This window comes from Seriola lalandi, unplaced genomic scaffold (genome assembly GCF_002814215.2).
Source record: "Seriola lalandi dorsalis isolate HSWRI2012SDOR001 ecotype SW California unplaced genomic scaffold, Sedor1 jcf7180002054581, whole genome shotgun sequence".
Lineage (NCBI taxonomy): Eukaryota > Metazoa > Chordata > Actinopteri > Carangiformes > Carangidae > Seriola > Seriola lalandi.
This window is the reverse complement of record NW_019525134.1, coordinates 3,314,977-3,336,676: the sequence shown is the minus strand read 5'-3', so window position 1 is coordinate 3,336,676 and position 21,700 is coordinate 3,314,977. Positions and strand designations below refer to the sequence as shown.

The following is a 21,700-nucleotide window of genomic DNA, read 5'->3' as shown; positions in this document are numbered from 1 at the left end:
ACACACACACACACACACACACACACACACACACACTGTCACTCTCCCTCCCAGCACCCTGATTACATCAACCTCCTAACCTCTTCTTCACATCTAGGCTCCCTGTCTGCGCCCACCCGCTCTCACACCTCCAGGCTCGGACTCCCAGCATTCCTCAGCCCGGTGTTAGAAAGAGGTCGCCTGGGGATCAGGGGCCAAGCGGAGTCTGAACCAAGACAAGCCAAGACAGGCCAGGCAAACCAAACACACAAAGCACCCTGCTTTTAGCCGGGCCCGGCTGGGTGCCTCTCAGAGAGAGACCTGCAAACGCAGACGGTGCAGAGGGCAAATCAGCTACACATGCCGCTCCACTAACATACTGTGTGTGTGCCAGTGTGGCTGTGTGCATAACCTAAATAATGAGCCAGTACAAACAGCATTAAGAGTCAAACACCCTTCACAGTTTCCTGTTTCTTGTTTAGATTTCATACTAACCAGACATCACCTGGAAATGTGAGTGTGCTTTATACAAATACAGACACCGTGCTAATAATGCCGTTTACTCACCCTCACTCACATTAACAAAACATGAGCAGTTTGTACCGGCAGCACATGAACGTGCGTAATTGTGAAATTTGGAGTCTGATTATTTACATTTTTTGGACTACTGCTGTCAGAAAAACAACAAGACAAAAAAGAGTCACTGATATGAAACGTAGAGTTCATACCAGTGAAACGGGGCGGAAATGAGATTTGGAAGTGGTGAAGTAGCTTATTCACAGGAAAGCCAACAGAAATTACAACACTGATTTATTTTTCCTGTTAGATATTTTTGTCCTCAACACACCATTCAGCTCACCCAGAGTCGGTCTGAGAACATCAAGTGACGGAGGAAACACTGGGCTGTATTCTTTCACCCGCAAACTCAAACCTGCCCGCCTGCCCCTCAATGGTGCTTTGTGTGCAGGTTGCTAGGTGTTTGAATGAGTGTGAGGACTCATGGAGACAAGACTGGGTCCTGTCCTCCAATGAGAGGGCTTTGCATGGTATCTCCCTAAAAGGTGAATTCATTGGGTTTCCCGGGTAGAGCAGGAAACCCCGCCCGGCGTCCTCAGGCGCTCCGGGTACACGCATCCAGACTCTGAGCAGGACAGCCTGCCTGGCTCCTGACTTTGTTTTGCTTTCAATTAACCTGCCCTGCCGCCACCACCACCACCGCCTCTACTGCTGCTGCTGCTGCTGCTGCTGCTGCTGCTGCTGCTGCTGCTGCTGCTGCTGTGGGGATATGCTGCTACCAAAAAACCCTCGTTTAGGTCAGTCTGTGATACTTTGGGTGCTAAGTAAATGTAACCAGCTTCGATTTGCATATATAGAGCGAATTATACAAACTGAGTTCATATCAAAAAGCTGGGGAAACGTTCAGATCCTCTTCCAATCAATGCGGCATGTCACAGGGAGACAATAAATGAATTCTTGCAGACATTGAATTGCTGATTTAGCATTACATCCCTACAACTCAGTCACGATGGACAGTTATAAAAAGGAATCCAAATTGATGCAGCAGAAGAAGAGAGCTGTCATCTTTCTATCGCCACACCCTCCGATTTTTTCTTGTTTGTAATTGCAGTTTTCAGACTAAACTGATGCTGAATGAAGCGACATCACTTCGGGAAATTAGAGGCAGGGAAGTAGAGCCCATTTTTTTGGTTTTCCCATGAGAAAACTTGAAGTGTTTTTATTTAAATCCTACATTAAAGCACCTTAATACATATAAAGGGGAAATATTAGAGGTATAAATAAACAATTAGTGGGTTGCTCATGTAAATTAACTCCATAATGTGCAGCATTTATATCTGTAAGTTGTGATCAATATCTCTACCAAACAAATCTTACATTTCAGTGTCGTAACACCAACATATCCGAGCTACACGATCATTCACCCTCACGACAAGGGGAATGTGTTTAGCTGTTGAGCTCACATTTTTTTCACATGTACAATTATGGGATTAAAGGACTTACCTGTTTGCAACAAGCCGATTCCACTGTCCGTTACTTTGTAATGCCGCTGGATGTCGAGCACGACACCTGTAAATGGAAGGAGAGGGAAAACATGAATGTGGTTTCAATACCTAATAATAACTATAATCACAGGTATCGAAACAGTCATCTCTCTTTGACTTATGCTTCATTTAATTGTGGCTTTATGGTGGTCTGTTGTGGCTTGTGATTATTGTTGGATATGATGTATAGACAGAACTCACTTAACGTCCCTGAGGAGCAACAGCCCTGATAAGTGCTCTCTTGGCTGCCGTACAGCGCTAAACTTTAGTAAATGGCTGCAAAGATTTCACTGCAGAGTGTTACACTTTATAAGAACAATTTCTAGTGCTAAATTACACCTTCTGCTAAACACACACACAAAAAAAAGCTAATCTCTTAACACACACGCACACGTTCTCCAGCATTAGCCTCCCATTGGCTCATTGGCTCTGGGGAGCAGCTCCAGCACAGTGACTGGAGTTGATTTGGGCTTTTCCAGATGACACTGCAAACGGCCGTGTGAAGTGGCTCTCAGCAGTCACACAGACATACAGCAAAGAAACCACAAGGTCTCTGAAGTCGTCTTACTGTGCCCCCCCCCCCGAGAGGAAATTCACATACTGTGCATGCCTATGATGCTTTAATGAAGTGCACGGCACCTGGTGCTTGGCCAGAGGTAGGACAAGGAACATACAGGAACAGCTGAATATCTTCTCATCACAACATTATGACATGTGTGTTCAATGTTGCTAGCATGTAAAACATGCACAAGACATCTCATAAACGTTTTAACACGTCATAAACATCAGAAGATCAAGAAGATAAAGAAGATCAGAGGGTGATAAATTGGGGTCAAAGAAAACCCCTTTATGGCTACGTACAGTTTAGCATCAGTAAACAAGAAGCAACAAGTCTCATCAAATGAATTCTGCTCCTCTGGAGACCACCAGCTTGGAAAATCTCAAAGTCTTATTTTCTAACTCAAAAGAAACACAATAATACATCTCTATCCTAGAGATCCTTGCAGTCCAGATGCAATGTGGTGAGTCTGACCCTCTGTGAAACTGGCAGGCTGGTCCTTGGGAATTGCAACACAGCTCATGAAAATGGAACAGCAGCATGACTAACATTTTAAAAAGCTGGCTGCCTCTGATCCGTCTGCCCCTCTCCTCCTGAGCCCAGCACACCGAGCACAGCCTGACCTCTAGACTAGTGCATCTCTGTAACTTGCAGAGATAACTCATGCATAATGTCCTTGTCATCTCAGGGTCGTGGCCTTGGAGGATGATGAGGCAGATCACAGCCAATCAGGTAAATAACAGCGTCTTAACATAATAGGCGTCGTTGATACTGCCATCCTCGGCATTGACATCGCCTGTCTATTTGTCAACAGGCAGGTTCAGGTTGTGTGGCAGGGAGGAGAGACATAGGTCAGATTCTTGTCATCTGAGTCAAACCACCTGCTCACATTCTCACAGCTCAGGCAGCATTCTTGTTGCTATACGCTCACAGCTCCTTTTCCTTCTTTCGCTTTCACAACAACTCCACTTCTAGTTATCGTTTTCATTGAAACCAACAGTTCAGTCGCCTCGGATTCCCCCGTGTGCTACATCGCCTCCGTCTGCTTTAACATGTGGTAACTGCATGTCTTTATCAGCAGTTCCATCAGAGCATTCGGTGAAGACTTAAGCAGAAACCGTCTAAACACAGGTACGAATCAGCTGATGTTTCTGTCACATTGTGATTTCCGATGAATCGTGAAATCACAATGTGACATTATACGTCACACAGTCCTTTACACGCCTTTAATTCTTTGTCCAGAGGGAGCTGATCTGCCAACCGCACACTGACATCAGGTACATGGCCTCAGCAGACAGGTTGGCTGTGACAGTGACTACACCCCCCCTCCCCAACCCACACCCACACCCCCCAAAACCACCACCCCACCCTTCGGTCGGCCTGTCAGACAGCGACAACACTGTTTAACAGTGTGCTGTACAACTGCAGCTGTACTCTAATTGGCCTGGAAGACGTGCGCACGCACACACACACACACACACACACACACACACACACACACACACACACACACACAGACATATACGCAGCCTGCTGGGAGGGGGATTCCTATGCCAGATGGTGGAGCGTCCCTCCTGGACAGAGTCTGCGTTTGTCTGAGCCACACCCGTCTACACTTGCCACACAATTAGCAGACGATTAATAATGGTGGAGTTGGTAAAATGTTGTTTACTGTAAGATTTGGAAAAGATGGGGCGCTGGGGCTGCTGGATAAACTGGAGCTGCGGTCCTGTTGTGCCAAGTTCAACAAGATCATATCAATCATCAAAATATTGTAGGAGAAGTTAATATAATAATAATAATATACATTACACACCACTTAATTCCAGCAGCCACCTGTGAATGTGCATCAGTTTAAGTAAGTGGTGGAAGTCATATCAAGGCAGCAGTGTTTATTGTAGAGGTTGAAGTGCAATGAGATGTGTAATGAATAGTGTTAATCTGTGAGGGATTACAGCAGCTCCCTGTTTGTGTAGCAGTGTTTCACAACTATCATCTCTTCTTTCAATGAGGCCTTTTAATGCCTCGAAATTAAAGTCCGTCCTTTTGACTTCTCTCCCCCATCATTCTCCCCTCTTCCTCCCTCCTCCATTCCCATCTCTTCTTTTCTAACTCCTTTTTCTTTCTTAGTCAAACTCAGATTCATATTTTTGGATTTATGGACCCAGAAGTCCATTAAATGTACACAGAGAGATTCAGTGATGTATCTAACGACGAGGCACCACAGACCCCACCCGGGCTGACAGTGCCCAGCTTAGTTGCCATGGCAATGCTGTATGGGCACTCAAAGAGATAAAGGTCAAGAGACCACAAAGGAACTCAGCTTTCCAACTCTCCAAACTGCCCCTCTCTAACCCTCATTGCAACTGGATCCAGTGTTCCTGCTTCAACATGAACATCAACATTTCTGCAACAGGCTTTTCTCACATTGTTCTTTCTGCTGAGGCCATCCTGAATTACACAGGTGATCGTACGATGCCAGAAATACCAAGTGTGACGCCATGGCAACAGTGAAAAGAGTGATATTTTACATTATAGCTACATCTTAGGTCACCACTGCCACTGTGACAACGTGGCGCATACAGTATAAGCCCCTGCAGATCCATTTAATTGGACGTTAATGAGTTTCTCAAGTCTCAGGCCTTCAGGGGTTCGTGTGTATCTGAGCGTGGTGCCAAGTGAGAGGCATCGCAGGAATGTGGATCTTCCTGACTGCACACACAACAATAACACCAGGTACTTCCATGTTCATTTAAGGTAACAGCGCTCACACAGCAATGTACACTGACAGTTTCCTTGTAGGCCACTCCCTCCCTGATGTACTGTACACTCCCTTGGCTTAAGCTTTATACAAAAACAAAACAAAAACATGAGTAAGCTCAAAGAAATGGTTAAATAATCATTCCAGGGTTTCTTAATGTTTTCTCATGTATTTAATATTCTGACTTTGAATGCAGAGCCGCCGCCCTTTAGGACATTTATTAGGATTTATCTTGTGAGGTGTGATAGCACTGTCCGGTGCTCACCAGTGTATTGTGATGCTGTAAGTGCTACGTATGCGGCTGCAGTTGCTCACTGCAGCCAAAACACAGAGCTGACACAGAGTCGGGGGCCGGTGTGGAGCTGACACTTATTCCACCCTCTCATAAAGTCCGCCTTTATGACCACTTTTTTTTCAGCGTTGCTACAGAAGAGAAATGACTCAAATTTGTGAACGTTAACAAACCACAAATGCTACATTTAGAGCGATGAATGGTGAATGATCATTCTCCGATATGAATAGCAGTTTCTTTCAGTCTTTGCTGTTTCCATTATGAGGCAACCAGTAGACTGTTCATTTACTGTATGAACCAGGATATGAGGCTCCAGAATTTTTCTTTCTTTTTTTTTTTTTTTTTCACGCATAGCATCATATATTGAAAACAAAGAAACAATAATACATCAAAACTAAAAATAACACCACACAGGTTATTTGTTTCAGATACTAGGGGTGAGGTGCAAGTGTTAAAGTCTTTCAACAACATGATATTGTGATTCATTTAAATGAGGATACAGCATGATGTTTTTGCAAGTCCAGCTTCCATGTAGTGACGCATGCTGCTGGCATTACTCCTCTGGGACCACCGTACACACACACATACACACACACACACACGCACACACACTGACCACCACACCCCATACAACAGAAACAGAAATGCACACACAGAGCTCCATCAGCTTGGAGAGGACAGATTTCATATCAAATCCCCAACAGAGACTCGTGGATCTCCGGCCCCTCTAGTTCTATTTCTGCTCAGAGAAACTAGGCTAAGAGGAAGGAGAGAATAACAGTCCAGTATAACAGCGATGGGTGTTGGTGAGAGACACAGAGAGAAACAGAGGAGTCCTGAGCTGCAAAGAAAGAGGTGGTGGCAACATCAGGTCACAGGGCTCGATTGGATTTGTAAAGCATATGTTTCCATTGTTTATATATATAGGATATATGTGTGTGTGTGTGTGTGTGTGTGTGTGTGTGTGTGTGTGTGTGTTCCCCTTTCCCCTGGTTTCACTGTGTGTGTGTCAGAGTGAGAGGGAGCCAATGGATGGAAGTCATTCATTCTGGCCAGAGTGTGGCAGGCAGCGGTGAGCCACTCTGCTGATGTGGCCAGATCCTTCCACTCCACTCCTGTGAAGGGGGTGATTCCTTTTCATATGTCACCCCATCAGTATAAATAGTCCGGGAAAGGAAGAGGGGGGTGAGGAGAAAGTGTGTCTTTTCTTGTTGTTCTTGTAACCAGTTTCTGTATTCGAGTGTGTGATAAACGGTAAGAGGGAGAGAGCAGCAGCGTACAGAGGCGGCAGGCAGCTCAGACTGCAGCAAGAAGGTGACCACAAATATGCCCGACTGTGGCCGGCGGGCTCCTGACCGACTGCTCTCCTCCCTTGCAATGTGGCCGCAGTGGGCGGGGGACAGCTTTTTCCATTCCACTTCCTTTCCCTGCCACACAGAGAGGAAACGTGCTGCAGATGTCTGAGAAACAGTGTGTAGAGCCGCCGGCAAGGGGAGGGCTGCAGAGCCCCTGCAAGAGGTGGATTCCCCCAATAAAATCAGCCAGAGGTGAGGAGTGTGACTGTGTGCTAGAAAGTTCAACGCCTGCTTCTTTATTGGTAGCAAGTTAGAGTCACAACCTCACCCAAAACCACTTGTACTGTTCACTGTGTGAGAATATAGTAAGATTCTACCGACAGCTTCTGTGCAGGAGCGAGAGAAAATCCTTCTCCATCTGAGAGTAAGTCTTGTTGATCAAAGACGCCCGATGGAGTTTCTTCGCACTTTGCGTTTTTACAAGCGGGTCCTTGTTTTGTTTGTGTCAGACATGTTCACGAGGACGCACACTGTACATGCATGTGAGCACATGAGCAGCGTCATTTACATTCTGCTGCGGGTTTCTACAGCCATGAATGTAAACAATCAGCTTTGCAGATGTTTAATGTGGAAAGAAATTTACTCAACATTTGTTTACAAGAAAATTCAGCAGGACACAATGAAACGCAGCTACTGTCACCACAGAGGGAGAGAATGAAAGAAAAACCCACCTAAACCTGGACCTGCATGATCTGACTGCCATACTGAGCATGTTACACCGATATAGCTTTTTATTCTCACTCATTTATTTATTATTATTGATTCTTCAGTCTGATGTTTTTTTTAGCCTTTTTGAAGAGGGTCTGCTAATGCTAAAAGAGTTTTTGGTTTATCCTGTAGAGCCGTGTTCAGACCGACAGTAATGCTGCTTCAAAAAAAACTTCATTCTTCATTCATTTCATTGAGACCACGGTGTTGACACAGCTTGGGTTCTGATTCAAAGCATTCTGGCAAAAACAAAGAAAAGAAAAGAAAAGAAATAATATACTGAAATATATTGAATACAGGTGCACATTCACGGTAGGTTACTTTGTGACATGAATAGTGTAAATCTACAGTTTGCCTTTGGGTAATTGAAAAGGAAAGTAACATTGCTGTCGCTGTGACAACCACCAGAGTTTTAAAACCTTTGCTCATAGTATTATAACCCACGGTGCAATGTTTCAGTGTCTGATAAGTTTTCTACTGATGGATGTGTCACTCAAACAGTTTTTACTTTCTCTCACTGTCACTACAACTCACATGGGTGCACGTTAAGAAAGTAGATCCAAACAAAAAGTGTAAGTTACTGTAATAACTGCACGCTGTGGTTTCAGTTCATGTTTCTTTTTTTATTTTGCTGACTATAATGTTTCAGTTTCATGAATGTTATCAAAACTGACTGTGAAACTCAGCTATTCAAGGAAAAAGGATTCAAACTCTTCTATGTGCTATAAAAAATGTAAATTGGGACAACAAAAAGCGTAAGTAAAACTTTCTCTTCTTTCATTTTGCTGATGCTGCCACCGCTCCAGCCCTGTCACACACCAAGATGAATGACTTCACATCAGAGCTCCGGCCGGTGTGTGAAGATGAATATGCTGTTGTTCCAGTGATACAACCACTTTGACATTTGAGGCAGCTTTCACTCTAATCTTCTAAATTTGTGAGTGGGGATGAATCAAATGAAAAGGCCTGTAGGTTTGCCAGCCTTACCACTTTGATTAAAAGGGGTTTTTTTCACTTAATTTTCTTTCACTAATCAAAAGCTTGAATTCAGCTGAGGGGCCGCGGTGCATTAGTCCCAGCCAGTACGTGCTAAATATTTGATGGCAGCTGAGAGGATGCACAGTGAAGCATCAGGGGAGCAGACTAAACCTATAGCTCATCAATAATACATCCAGGTGGTAGCCCACTTGTTCGTATGAGATAATGCATTAGATGTATTGGACAGAGACGCAGTGAGGCGAAGCAAAGGTATTTGAGATGAGATGAGACTGTTACTGCCAGGGGATCTCCGTGAGCTGCACTCGTTCACGCCAGCGTCTCTCAGGAATACTGAACAGCAGCTGAACTCAACCTTGAATGTGGACCTGGAGGAGTGCTATTTATGTGGAATTTTGAAAAGGATCCACATTAACCAGAGAAAATCAGAGCCGTGGAGGGAGCCTCAAACAGTGTATTTAGAGAAGTGATATGGACATTGTCCCTTTCACAAACCCACAAAAAATTCCCCTGAGGCTTACATTCAGTTTGGCTGAGTCTTATACCATTAAACCCTAAAAAAGAACCAGATCCAGAAAGGTCTTATGCCTCTTATACAATACATACTGACACGTATGCATCCTGAAATTTCTACTTGAAAGCAGCACTTAGAAACAGGATGAAATAATGAGCTCTCAAGTGTTCAGACAGTTGGCATCTTAACCAGAGGGTCAAATATCAGCAATGTAACACTCTGCACATAGTAAAACACAGAGCTTCGAGCTAATTGCTAACGTCCGCTTGGTAACATGCTCAATTTGGCGATGCTGATATTTAGCAGACAACGTTAATCATCTTAGTTTAGCGTGTTAGCATGCTAACATTTGCTAATTAGCACCACAGTACAATTTTAGGACATGAGTCGGACATGAACGTCTGCAAAACTTCATTGCCTCGCCTCTAGCTGTTAGCGTGACTAAAAACACACATACAGCACAAACGCCTTTACACCCACAATGCCGTGTTCCTTATGAAAATGTTTGGTTATGTGAACGCAGCGGTAAAATTTCTCTCTTGTGTGTCTGTGGATGTGTGCGTGCAGGAATACGTGTGATTATGTGTGTGCACAAACACACAGTAATCCCAATGCTTTTTACATAACAGTGTGGAGGATTAAAGTCATTATGTAGTGATTTTTAATGAGATTTCATTTCTGCTCACTCTCTTCCTCCTCTGGTGTCTCTGTGCTTTTATGAGGTTGAGAGGAATCCACCACAGGGGGTACTGAAACAACTTACTTCATAATTATCATAAACTGTACCTATAGTCAACTTAATGACACACATTTACACAAAGCATTTTTAATTACTGACACATAAAGGAGAATTCTCTAAAGTTGCTAATATATTCATTTAAATACTTATAAACCATATAAGTCTCTGTTCTCTCTGGCTTCATCTGACTTCCCATTGATTCAGCCACAGTGTGAGCTGTGATGCATAACGATAAGAAGTCCACAGGCTGTCAAACTGACTGTCTACACCTCAGTGCTTTCATGCATAAAGAGAGGGGGAGAAATGACCCCAAGCCAATGTAAAAAGAAGATTTTTATTTTCAGCTCAATTTGGCAACAAACAACTACAGCACAGCTATCCTCTCTGCATAATCACAGCGCTTAGGCTCCACAAAGCGAAGAGCTAGTCGGAGTCCAGCTCTCTCATATGGCTAAAATCTATGACACTTTTATTTTGCTTTATCAATACACAAATCTGGGTGAGAACAGGTTTTAAAAATATCGAATTTAGATAAAAGTTGAGTTTTTAATGAAAATTAGTCAAAACAAAAAAAAACAGTCACTCCTGCAGATGCTCTACTTCAGCTAATGCGATATATCTGTCACTTCTATCCAGTATAACTGGCTATATACTCTGTGTATGCTGCACTGTCTATACCCTAACATCTACTTTAATGCTATAATGACTCCCTGAAGTTTATAAATGTATATAAACATTTTCTTTTTTATCTTCGGACCTCCTCTTCCTCTTAAATTCTCAGAAGAGCTGCAGCCAGTCAGACATATAAAACATTTTTATTCAGATGCTGTCAAGGTGACCTCTCTACAGCTGCACACATATCGCCCATGATGTACAGAAGCAACTGCACTAATGCCACTCTCACACTATGTCTTCTTTTAAGGTGGAAGCCTATAATTTCAAACACAATTTCATCCCAGTTATGGGGTTTAAAGCTGTGAGGTTCATCTTTCATTGTCTCATGAATTAGATATGCATCTCATTACTTCCTCTGCTATTTCATCAAACACTCTGAGAAACCCAAATTTTGTCTTTTTGCACAAACTTACAAAGAATGACCTCAGGTGCCATTTTAAATCTTCTGTTGGTCTCGAAGGGAAATTTTACATTAAAACTTTGTGACCACATTTCTAAAACTCTATGACTTTTTCAGTCCAACAAGTCTTCCAACCTAAACATCCATATAGGGTCATTTGTCATTACCCATAGACCCATTGGAGCATACCAGTGGCAGGCGTCGCCATGGTAACAATAATAAATATGCTGTTAAACCTATAGAATGCTGACGGTTTAGTAAAGTTTAGGAAATGATCATGATTTGTGTTTAAACAAGTACTTCCTTAAGGTTAGATGACCTTCGTCGCCACGGTTACAATAACAAACACGCAGGAAGGGTCACAGATAAAAGAAATAAAGAAATAAATTGATTGGTTTCACATGAACTGTCACTCCATCCCCGCCTCCTCCTGATGTGGACTTTGTCGCACTTCAGACAACGTCGTCCAACTTTGCTCCCGTCTCTGCGCCGCCAAACAATAAAACATAACTATGGAGGACAGTCTCTGTCAGTCAGTGAGGTGTGACTGTGAGGTGAGTTTGAGCTCTTGTTGACATGGGAAACACACAGAGGCATCTTTTTTGTTCCTCTGTAAAATTCCTCCACATACCAAGCCTGTTTTATTAAAGAACAGCCCACGTACCTGCAGCATACAACACAACCTAAGGGCTTCCACAGGTATCAGTCAGTCATTGAACTATACCGAGAAATATGCAAGAGCTTTGCTTTGTTGTGCTGCCCAGATACAACATCAACAACCTCAATGGCAACACGGACGACTGCAGTCCTGTCCCAAACATCACTGAGCAAAAGTACCATAGCATTTTATGCCACAACTACCACCTTCACTTCAGCCAAATTGTATAATGCTACATGGTCAGTGTTATAAATACATGAGATTAAAATGTGATCTTTTTGAAGTGGTGTGGTGACAGGCTGCCTGCAGAGTTCTGCATTTAAACATGGACCATCCAGTAAACATTATGGTGCAGAGGAATCAAAAGAATGCTGTAATAATCCACCCAACGTTCCAGTATACAACAAACACCTAAACTGCACCTGCCATTCTCTCAGAAGCAAATTCTCCCACGGTGCAGAAACAAAAAAGGACTAATGCAAAAGTTTACTTGCCTGATAATCGAGCTGTGCAGTGAAAAAAAATGTCAGAATCTCAACAAGTGGCTGAACTGATTGGATAATAAAAAGATAATGTGATGCTGCCAGACTGTAGCCCAACATGAAGTTTAATAGCTGCATATGCACATAATGTATGTGTGCATATGTGTTCTCCCTGCGACACCACTGACGTCTTGGAAAGACAAAATCAATGACGTCTCATAGGAATTCAACCCTAAGTGTGAACCTTTTACAGCAGAAAATCCCACTAGGGCTGTCAGTGTTTGTGTGTGTGTGTGTGTGTGTGTGTGTGTGTGTGTGTGTGTGTGTGTGTGTGTGTGTGTGTTTCAACCTCTGGCCAAGTGAAGATCCAAGTGTTTGACAGAGGGCAGCGCCCTCATTCACCCCCAGCTCTTCCCACAAACACAGTAATGCATACGCCAAACACTGTAATGAAAATCCAGCTGCAACCTCATCCAGCTCTGACAACACGACGGATCTCCACAAGTGAAATCAAAAATGTGAGCGAACACACAAACACACACAAGCCCTTATCCAGGTCCGGATTGGTGGATATAAAAGATTACATAATCCCTCTGCCAGGCTCCACTATTTACTCTATCAGATGTAAATGGGGAGAAAGATTCCATTTCCCTCAAAAAGGAATGCTTTTCAAATATAGGGCTGCTGTAAATAAGCACTCTAAATATTATTTCAGCAGCTGTGGGCGCTTCCAGGGGCTGAGAGCTAATATTACTTGTGAGCTGCAGGTCTGCTTTCACAACCGCTGGGTGTAACTTGTGCTGCGAGCAGGTCAATATTAGATTCCAATCCTCTCAAGAACAACTTGTTAATGTGTCAGAGAAAAATCCAATTTCATTGCTTCCCTGGACATTACAGTTTCATCACTAGTAACAAATTCCAGGCTGCTGTTGTGTTGATCAATATTCAGAGTCTGTGTGTTTCACAAGGATACGAAATAGATTGCATTTTCTTCTATTTCCATTTCTTCATCGAATGTGTCAGTGGTCTGAGCCAAAGCACCTGGCTCAGGGGAGCATTTGAATATGACCTTCACAACACAGAAATCTGACTTGTTTGTGTTCTTTTGTGTTTTTCTCTCTCTGTTTAAAAAAAAAAAAAAGATTTCTCTTGGTGTGTGTGTTGAAATGGACGTGAATGTCACAGAGTGTTTGGGGTGGCTGGAGGAAAGGGAAATTTACAGTGCAGTCTGAGCAGTGAAAAGGTCAGTCGTCTGACTAAAAGAAAAAAAAAATGGTCTATGTGTTTTTTGATTGTTCTACTCTGAAAATGTCTAGTATTGTTTTCTCAGTGTAGGCTATTCTTAATTTCAGCAACACTGCTGCTCCAACATTTCCCTGTTAAAATTTGCTGTAATAATCAAAACGGAATGCAGGGAGTGAAGAAATTCTTTCCTATCACATATTTTTCAAGCAGGGATGAACTGTTATTTGACGGTGTGTCAAACACAGCGAAGTGCTCGACACATCTTTTATCTGTCGTCCTTCCTTCCTGTAATCTTGTCGACTGCCTGAACAGACAAATTTGAGCTCTTTCTTCAGGTAAACACTCCAATCTTGTCAGATAATGAGACAGGAAGGGAGTGGCACAATTTTAACAATTAGGATGTGAGTTTGGAAAGGGGTGGATAGAGATTGGGAGTTTGGACTGAACTAACTATATTTATCTCGGGGCTGTAATCCTAAAGCAAACTCTTTACACCACAGAAAACACCACTGTCACATCCTTACAGCCATAAATACTCCTCTGATGACAAAGGGGAGGTCAGCGATTATCAGTCTCCTCCACGTCAAAGATCAACAGGCAGCTTGAGAAGGCACTGTATGTTGAAACGCCTGATATTAGATCTTGTTAAAAACTTGGCGTGAGGTTTTCTTCTAAATGGACATGTGGCATTTTGTAAACAGGAGCCAGACCGGAGTCGGTGAACAAGCTGTGGGCTGCATTGCCACATTTTTCAGCTCATATTTGTTTACATTTTGGCAAATTGGCACCATTAAAAATATGCCGCATTAGCTATTAGCAGTTCCTGTCTGCGACGCACCCATGGATGTACAGAGGACCATCTCAAAATGTGAAGTTCTGGAGTTATAAGAAGCATTTTTAATGATTTCTAAGCCAATTTATGGATGTTGATTCATAATGGACATCAGATACGATGATGTCCTCCTAAAGTGTAAATCACGCTGAATCTAAAAATATACATAATATCACGTGTGTTCAGGTCTGACTGAGTAATTGGGCTTTTAAAGTAGCTCAGTTGCTTCCATGAGCTGCTGCAGCTGTAACTGCTCACTGTGCTGATGAGTGGGGCCAAATCCATGCGCCAAACTAAATAACTAACTTCCCATTGTTTTGAGAACAGCGGGGTGTACCTGTCCCTTTCACCTCACACTGTATCTTTTTGCCTCACGTCTCTCCCTCCGCCCCTCCCACCCCCCTCCCCTTCCACTCACTATTTGAGAACCTCTGGTTTATAGACTGAGTAAAAATATCCTCTCCAGAATGCAACACATGTAACGGCTTCATGGCTGTGATGAGTGATATAGGATGCAAGGTTGGGATAATGCCCAAATAACAGCTGTGGGAGGGGGGGAAGAGTCAGAGAGTCACCCCAGAGTGACCAGCAGCAGGGCCATGAAATGGTGCGTTCATAGCTGGAGGGTCACAGGGTGAGAGCTGCTGCGAGGGAAGTGCGTCTACTCTGTGGTAAAATCTGGAGTAGCCACATGAAAGGGGCTGCACTGGCAGAGGAAGAAGCTCCGTCTAATTCCATCGGTTACTATTACAGACATCGGCTAAATCAGAGCCTAAAGAACACACAGACTGTTTTCTCACAGCAGTGGGAATGGCACGCTAAGATACAGACATAAAGAGATTAGTGGGATATCTGTGGGAAACCAGTCTGGAAAAGTCCACTTGGAAGGATGTCACGTAATTGTTAAAGGACTTCGCGTTTAACATCTGGTGAAGAGTGTCAATATTTTGCTGTCAACGGTGTTTTTGGAAAATGCTGAAATATAGTGAAACGAAAAACCGTGCTGAAGTGACGACGCTGTCTTTCAAAGAGACGAGAGAGAGATTCTTCTTGCACAGTACAATTTGTCTAATTCAAACCAGCTCGACATCAGAGGGAAAAAAGCACGGCAAGAAAGAGGCAGCAACCCTATAAAGTAAATTACTAGAGGCCCCTCCATCTTTTTAATACCTCTGCTGTTGTTTGGAGACCTTTAATGTGAACGCTATAAAACAAGAGAGGGTGAAACAACCAACGGCTAAACCCCAAAGCAACCCGAGCAACACAGCCCCTCATACGGTTTAGTAGTGAGAAGACACTTCCTGTATGTCAAACCCTGACATGTTCCGTCACTTCATGTTACTGAGGAGATCTGCTGCGACGAGCTTCTACCAGCAGCTAGAAAAAAGTCACGGAGACACTCTACACTCGAACTGTCACGCAGCGATACCCTTATCCACTTTCGTAATTGTGATTCATTTCTAAATCTCCACCCGACAGACACCGACACTATCTTCACTTCTCTGTGGAACTGAAAGTGGTGCACATTCTTCCCAACATGAAGCAGCTCTTTGGGATGTGACGTTTCATGGAGTCGTCTGTAAAGGACAGAAAATGAGTAAAGGATTTACCCGGTCGTTGCTTAAAGTGGAAAATGCTAATGCAGAAGAACGCCTCGGGTCTATGTGGACACTGATAATGAGTATCCACGAAAGAACTGGACAAAGCTAACAGGAATTAATCTGCATAGCCTGTCGGACTGGATGGATTGCTGCATCTTTATGACTGGGTAACAAAGAGCTTGCCTTAAGAGGATTATTACCACACTGTCATCTGTGTCTATAAGCAAGATGCCAAAAGTTCACATGCAAGGGTCTCGCACTTGTCCAATGGGATGTGACCCTGTTTTGGGGCATTCCTGGAATGACAGCTTGACTGAGACAACTCATCTTGAAGAGGCTTTAATCTGCAGCTCCCCAGCATCTCTGCTCAGCACAGATTAGGCTGCAGTCAGCACCCCACAAGTTGTGCCTCTGCTGGCTGAGGGGGTGACTCTGGGGGCACACAGGGGGGTGGCTGGAGCTAACGCAGATCAGGGTTTACTTACTTACTAAGCAAATAACTTTAAGTGCTGAGTGTCTGCCTCACATATCCTCATATTCTCTGAAAAACACTTAATCCCCTCTATATGATAAGCTGTCGAGGAGCTTGGACTGTCTGCTGTGGGACTACAGTGGCACCAACACCGGGATTTAAGGTTTCAAAGCCACCTCAAATTAAATTAAATGCAGTGGCCCTCTAAATCTCAGAGCTCTTATGAACTCTGAAAAGCAAATGGAATATAAGTGGCTGTGGGTTAAACGGCTGCTTCCAAAGGCCAGACGCAAGTGACCCAGCCAGAGCATCGTAACTCATCCAGCTGCACCGTCCTCCACTCCAATCTTGTATGGTCGGGTCTCCATCTCATTTACCCGCACGCTGCTATTCTGAAAAGCAGTGAGCAGTAAGTGAGTGAGTGATCGACCTGATGGGGACACTCCTCCAATGTCTCAGACGCTCCCTGTTTCTGCCTTGCAAAAAACAAGCACAGGCTTCTGAGGCAGAGCTCTACATCAGGCCTGAACAGCTGAAGCCTCGAGTCCAATTCACTGCTGACTGCTGTTACTCACACTCTCCTTCTCATCAGCATTCATGAAACTTAATCTTAGTGGTCTCCTCTGTGCCTGTTCACACTTGGATTTGGCTCATAAGTGTGTCTGACAAAAGCCAGACCGCTGTCTGCCAATTCCACAACATAGAAAATATGGAAACTGCAGAAAATTTGAACTGAACTCCCTGTAACACTTTGATGATCCCAGAACACACCGCATGACATCAGTGAAACAGAAAATGCGTTTTTAAAAGGGGTGGAAAGAGGAGTTCAGGGGATGGAAAAGTTAAAAAGTTCACATACATCACAGTCAGCTTCATTCCCGGACTGAAGACTAACTCAGTGTCATTACATTTGCTTCACTTTTCTGCTTTGTGATTCGAATGAACCAATATTGTGTTTAATTGTCAGTCTGTCTATGGAGCCATGCTGAGATCTGAAACATGCCTTTCTATGCGCAGCAGCTTATTTCTCATATAATTATTTTGTTTTGAAGCTGTCGCTCCTCACAAAGTGGAGGGATTAAATATTCAAGTCTTGTATAAAACATATTGGCAGTAAATCTATCGAACCCAGAACAAAAGAACCTCACCATAAAAAAAAAAAAAGAAATTGTGATCTCTCTCTTCTTTTGTGGTTCTTACCATCATCTTGGATAAGTAAAGTGTTGGAACCATAAAGTGCAAGTTTGTATGTGCTGTTGTTTTGTTTATATGTGTGTGTGTGTGTGTGTGTGTGTGTGTGTGTGTGTGGCTTCACCTCTGCCACGAGGGATTAACAGAAAGATCCAAGTCTCTTTCACACAGCTGATGTGCATTGCTGGGTGCAATTTTCCCATCATTGTTGTGGAGCAGAATAGCCCCGGTGTCAGGAATGGTCACCCTCTGTCTCTGTGACAATGCTTTAGTGATCCGCACACACTACAGTAATGGCTGTTGGTACAAAGAGCTTTTGACGTCGAGGGGGGAACAGCATCGCTCAGGCTTGGCGCCGCCTGCATTCTGCGTCCACTTCCCTCTGCCTGCCTGCCACTGCAGCAGCCAGCCCCTCCCCTCACAACTCCCCTCTCTCATTCAGCCCCTCTTCAAATGGTGGGGAGAGTCTTTTCTAATATGTGTGTGTGTGAGTGTGTGCTTTGTGTGGGTGTGTGCTCATGCCTGCTTAATTGACATTAAGATCCATGAGTTTGGGTACCTGCTACTGAAAGGGTTTGAATGAGAAGCAGAGCGCATGGAAGTGGATGGAAGCGAGAAGAGACAGAGAGCTAAGAGGAGATGGGTACGTAAGGAGGAGGGAGGTGGTGATGCAAAGTAAACAAACTGATACTTCATATCAGTTAGAAGAATCTAATAAGCTCAGAAACTGCATCAGGAAACAACGACGTTTAAGCCAAATGTCCAGTTTTTACAATAAGTGGCTTCCCCGACAGCTCAATAATGACTTTATATTGATATATCACACAGCTCCAGGGCAGAATACACACACTACACACTGTGTGCGACCAACACAGATGCTGCTGCTGCTTCCAGCATCTAATTACTGCTGCAACGTAGCTCACACAGCAGGAGAAGAGAGAGAGAGAGAGAGATGGAAGAGAATGGCAGATCAGCTCGTACTGTGTGTATTAGTTATGTTGGATGTGCATGGTTGCCCGTCCTCCTCATTCTGTGTGACTGTCTGACGCACATGCCGCCCCCCATGCATAATGCAAAGGAGTCCAGTAGCGTTCAGGTTGCAAGGACCTACCCTCTGCACCACATGCACTGAGCGCAGCCTCTCTCCACGAGGGTTAGCCCAGGCTGCTGCACCAACAACCCCCCCTCCCACCCCCCATCCTGCCCCAACCCCACCATCCTGCACTTTCTTCCGTCTCCCTGCTTCCACTTTCTCCTCATCTCACATCAGTCACTCTTCCTCTCCTGTCACAGCACAGCAGGCAAGCAGACATCCAGCAAAGTTAACGGCTTTGCAGAGGATTTTCTCCCTTGCTGTTCATGAGGTATTGTAAAGAGCCGAGGCAGATTACTGAGGCGGGATCATGATGGAGAGGACAGGGGAGAATAGAGTTGTTTTCCGAGCCCCCTTAATGAGGGGTTTCCTCTGATCAAAGCGTGAGGAGGTGTACGCAGACAGGAGTACAAATCGCTGCTTTAGAAGGAGACTGACTCAGCCATGATTGAGGATGAGGATGTGGCTTTTATCTGCTGTGACCGAGTGGTGCTTGATGATGCTGAGATTAGATATGCCACTGTACATCAACACATTCTTGGTGTGGCTGTAGGGCGAGCAGCTAAAGCTTTCCCCACTGTAATGTTCATTCACCGCTTCCTTCCTGCGTGGCTCGACTCCTGAAAGTTGACGGTCTGGACCTGAAGCCTTCAGGATGATGAGCCACAGGCATGTGGCCACTTCGGCCTACACATTGTTCTGTTTGCATTAGCCACTCCTTTCTGCTCGGGGCCACGCAAGGAAATTACACTACTGTTTTTTACTGATTTATCAGTTTTAGAAATATTAATGTCAGATAATTATGTAACAAATAACGGGTGAGATTTTTCAAGTGCGCTTCTGTTGAGTGACTGTATCATGTAAGTCAAGTCAGTGAGTGCACCAACAGAAACTTACACTTTAACCAGGAAAGCATGTCTTTGTACAGAGGAGTCTCTCGCCCTGAACACACTTCCCTTCATTCTCCATGCTGCAGCAATATTTTTAACCCTTTCAGTTCCACAGTCCAGTGCCCATTAATCAGCCTAAAATCCACTCACTAAATATGTCTATCTGGTCTAATTCAACTCATCTTTTAATCTTTTATTTGCACACAGTTATTAATTGAAACAAGGGGTTATATGCAATTTTCCTTTACAAAGAATCCATAATAATCAACTAATCAAATACAAATCTACCAGAGGACCTTCCTGATACCCACAGGAACATGCTGTGACACTAATCACTGAACTAGTTGAATAACAATTTTAATCTATTAATCACCTTATAATACATAAATATTATTTGCTTTATCTCCTGACTTCTCTATAATCATTCATCTGAGCCACAATCACTTCAAACCAAACGCTCCTTCCACATTTTAAAACACTCCACCACTACATCTGCACACTGTGTCCAGTTTCAACAGAATATGTTCCGGGTCTGAGGAAAATGCGGACACCAGAGGAGGATGGACACCACATGGCCTGATCGCAGCATCACACAGCGAGCTGCAGCACAGAGCGGATAGATGTTGGACTCAGTCGCTCCCAGAAACAGCAAGGAGCTAATGAGTGATTCCTCACACTGATACGCTCCCTCTATCTCTGTCGCTCATTCTGCAGCAGCCGAAACTGCTCTGACAGATGAGTTCACAGCGACATCACACACACACGCACACACACGCACACACGCACACACACACACACGCACACACACAAACGCCGTGTGTGAAAGCATGCAGTCAGGTTCGGTGATGGAGAGCTGATCGCTCTAATTGATCAATCAGCAATTATCTACCAGCCCCGCGTAAAACCACTCATGTCAAGAATTTTGTTGAGTGATAGTGAGGACGTGTGGGTTATCAGTTTGATTGAATCACAGCGCGCGCGCACACACGCACACACACACACACACACACACACACACACACACTACACACTACAGAGTCTACAACCATGAAAACATCTAACAGCCTTGTGCTTTAGCAGATTGTCCACTGCGCTTGGGCAAGCCCATTGTTCCGCCCGTCTCTCTGAGGTGAGCTGCTCCACAGGACCGAAGCGGCTCACGGGCAATTAGTGCATCTAAAATCACTCCAGCAGAGAAATAAAGCTGAGCTATTCTCTGTGCCGGGGCCGCTCAGATAAATAAAGATTAATAAAACAATATTCTGACATAGCTCTAAGAGAAAGAGAGAGATCAGGTCTCTTACCGGCTACAGTGTATCTATCCATGTAATTCAGGACGTTCCCAAAACTGAGGATCCCGGCGGCAGCAGCCGGTGAGCGGCATCTGAGCAGCGCGGCTCGGAATTTCTGCCCGGGTTTGCACGGGTGGAGATCCGGGTTGGATTTCAGTCCGGGACTCATGCTGCCCGACAGCGTGCGCACCTCATCCGAACTGCTGCAGCCTTCAATCTCGCATCCATCGCTCTCCACACACATTTTCTGGCACGAAAGATCCAGCGCAGAAAAAAAAAAAAAAAACCAGAGATAGAGAGAGAAGGGAGAGGAGAACAGTTGGACAAGGAGCAGACTCTGCGGTGCTCTGTGATTTCAGTTGGAATTAGTCGCAGTGAAACTGTTGTCTCAAGTGTTGAAGCGCAGGAGCCGCTCTTCTCGGGAACATATTCCTCTAACAGTGTGAGGTGACGGACGAGCTGAGCGCTCCTTAGCTTTTTTTTTTTTTTTTTTTTTTTTTTGGCTGTGAAACTCCTCCCCTGAAGCCGGCAGCGAATGGTGGAAACGCACCTGATACTGTGCAGCAGAATTACAACCGGAGAGCTGTTGGAAAAACCTCTGTTATTTCTAAGGAGCTGACTGTGGTGGGAAATGGGTGGGTGGGTGTGACTTTATTCTTCTGTGCATTTATTTATTTATTTTTTATTCATGCGCATCTATCAAAATTATAAGGGAGCGATGACCGCTGAAGGAGAAAATATTACTATTATTACTACTCAATAAGCATAGGCTGATAGAAGTAGGTCACTAAAGTGTGTTGCACAGACACATTTAGAGATGAGAGGAAGCTACTGAATCGCCTCTGGTGTGCTCTTATTTTTAGTAAAGGCTCCTAAATACATCTCCGGATTTATTTGTATATATTT

General features: G+C 44.1%; 1 protein-coding gene across 2 annotated transcripts in view; it reads right to left on the bottom strand.

Moving 5' to 3' along the window:
- Window positions 1-21,363, bottom strand: part of spns2 (SPNS lysolipid transporter 2, sphingosine-1-phosphate) — a 63,959-nt gene extending 42,596 nt beyond the window's left edge. Inside the window, exons 1-2 of one of the 2 annotated variants that reach the window (XM_023418251.2) lie at window positions 20,807-21,363; window positions 1,999-2,064 (exon numbers count right to left, since the gene is read on the bottom strand). In XM_023418251.2, coding sequence (XP_023274019.1) covers window positions 1,999-2,064; window positions 20,807-21,038 — 298 coding nt within the window. In that variant the 5' untranslated portion in view covers window positions 21,039-21,363. The remainder of the gene's footprint in view (window positions 1-1,998; window positions 2,065-20,806) is intronic. The other variant, XM_023418252.2, reaches the window with a different exon arrangement.
- Window positions 21,364-21,700: the final 337 nt, after the last annotated feature.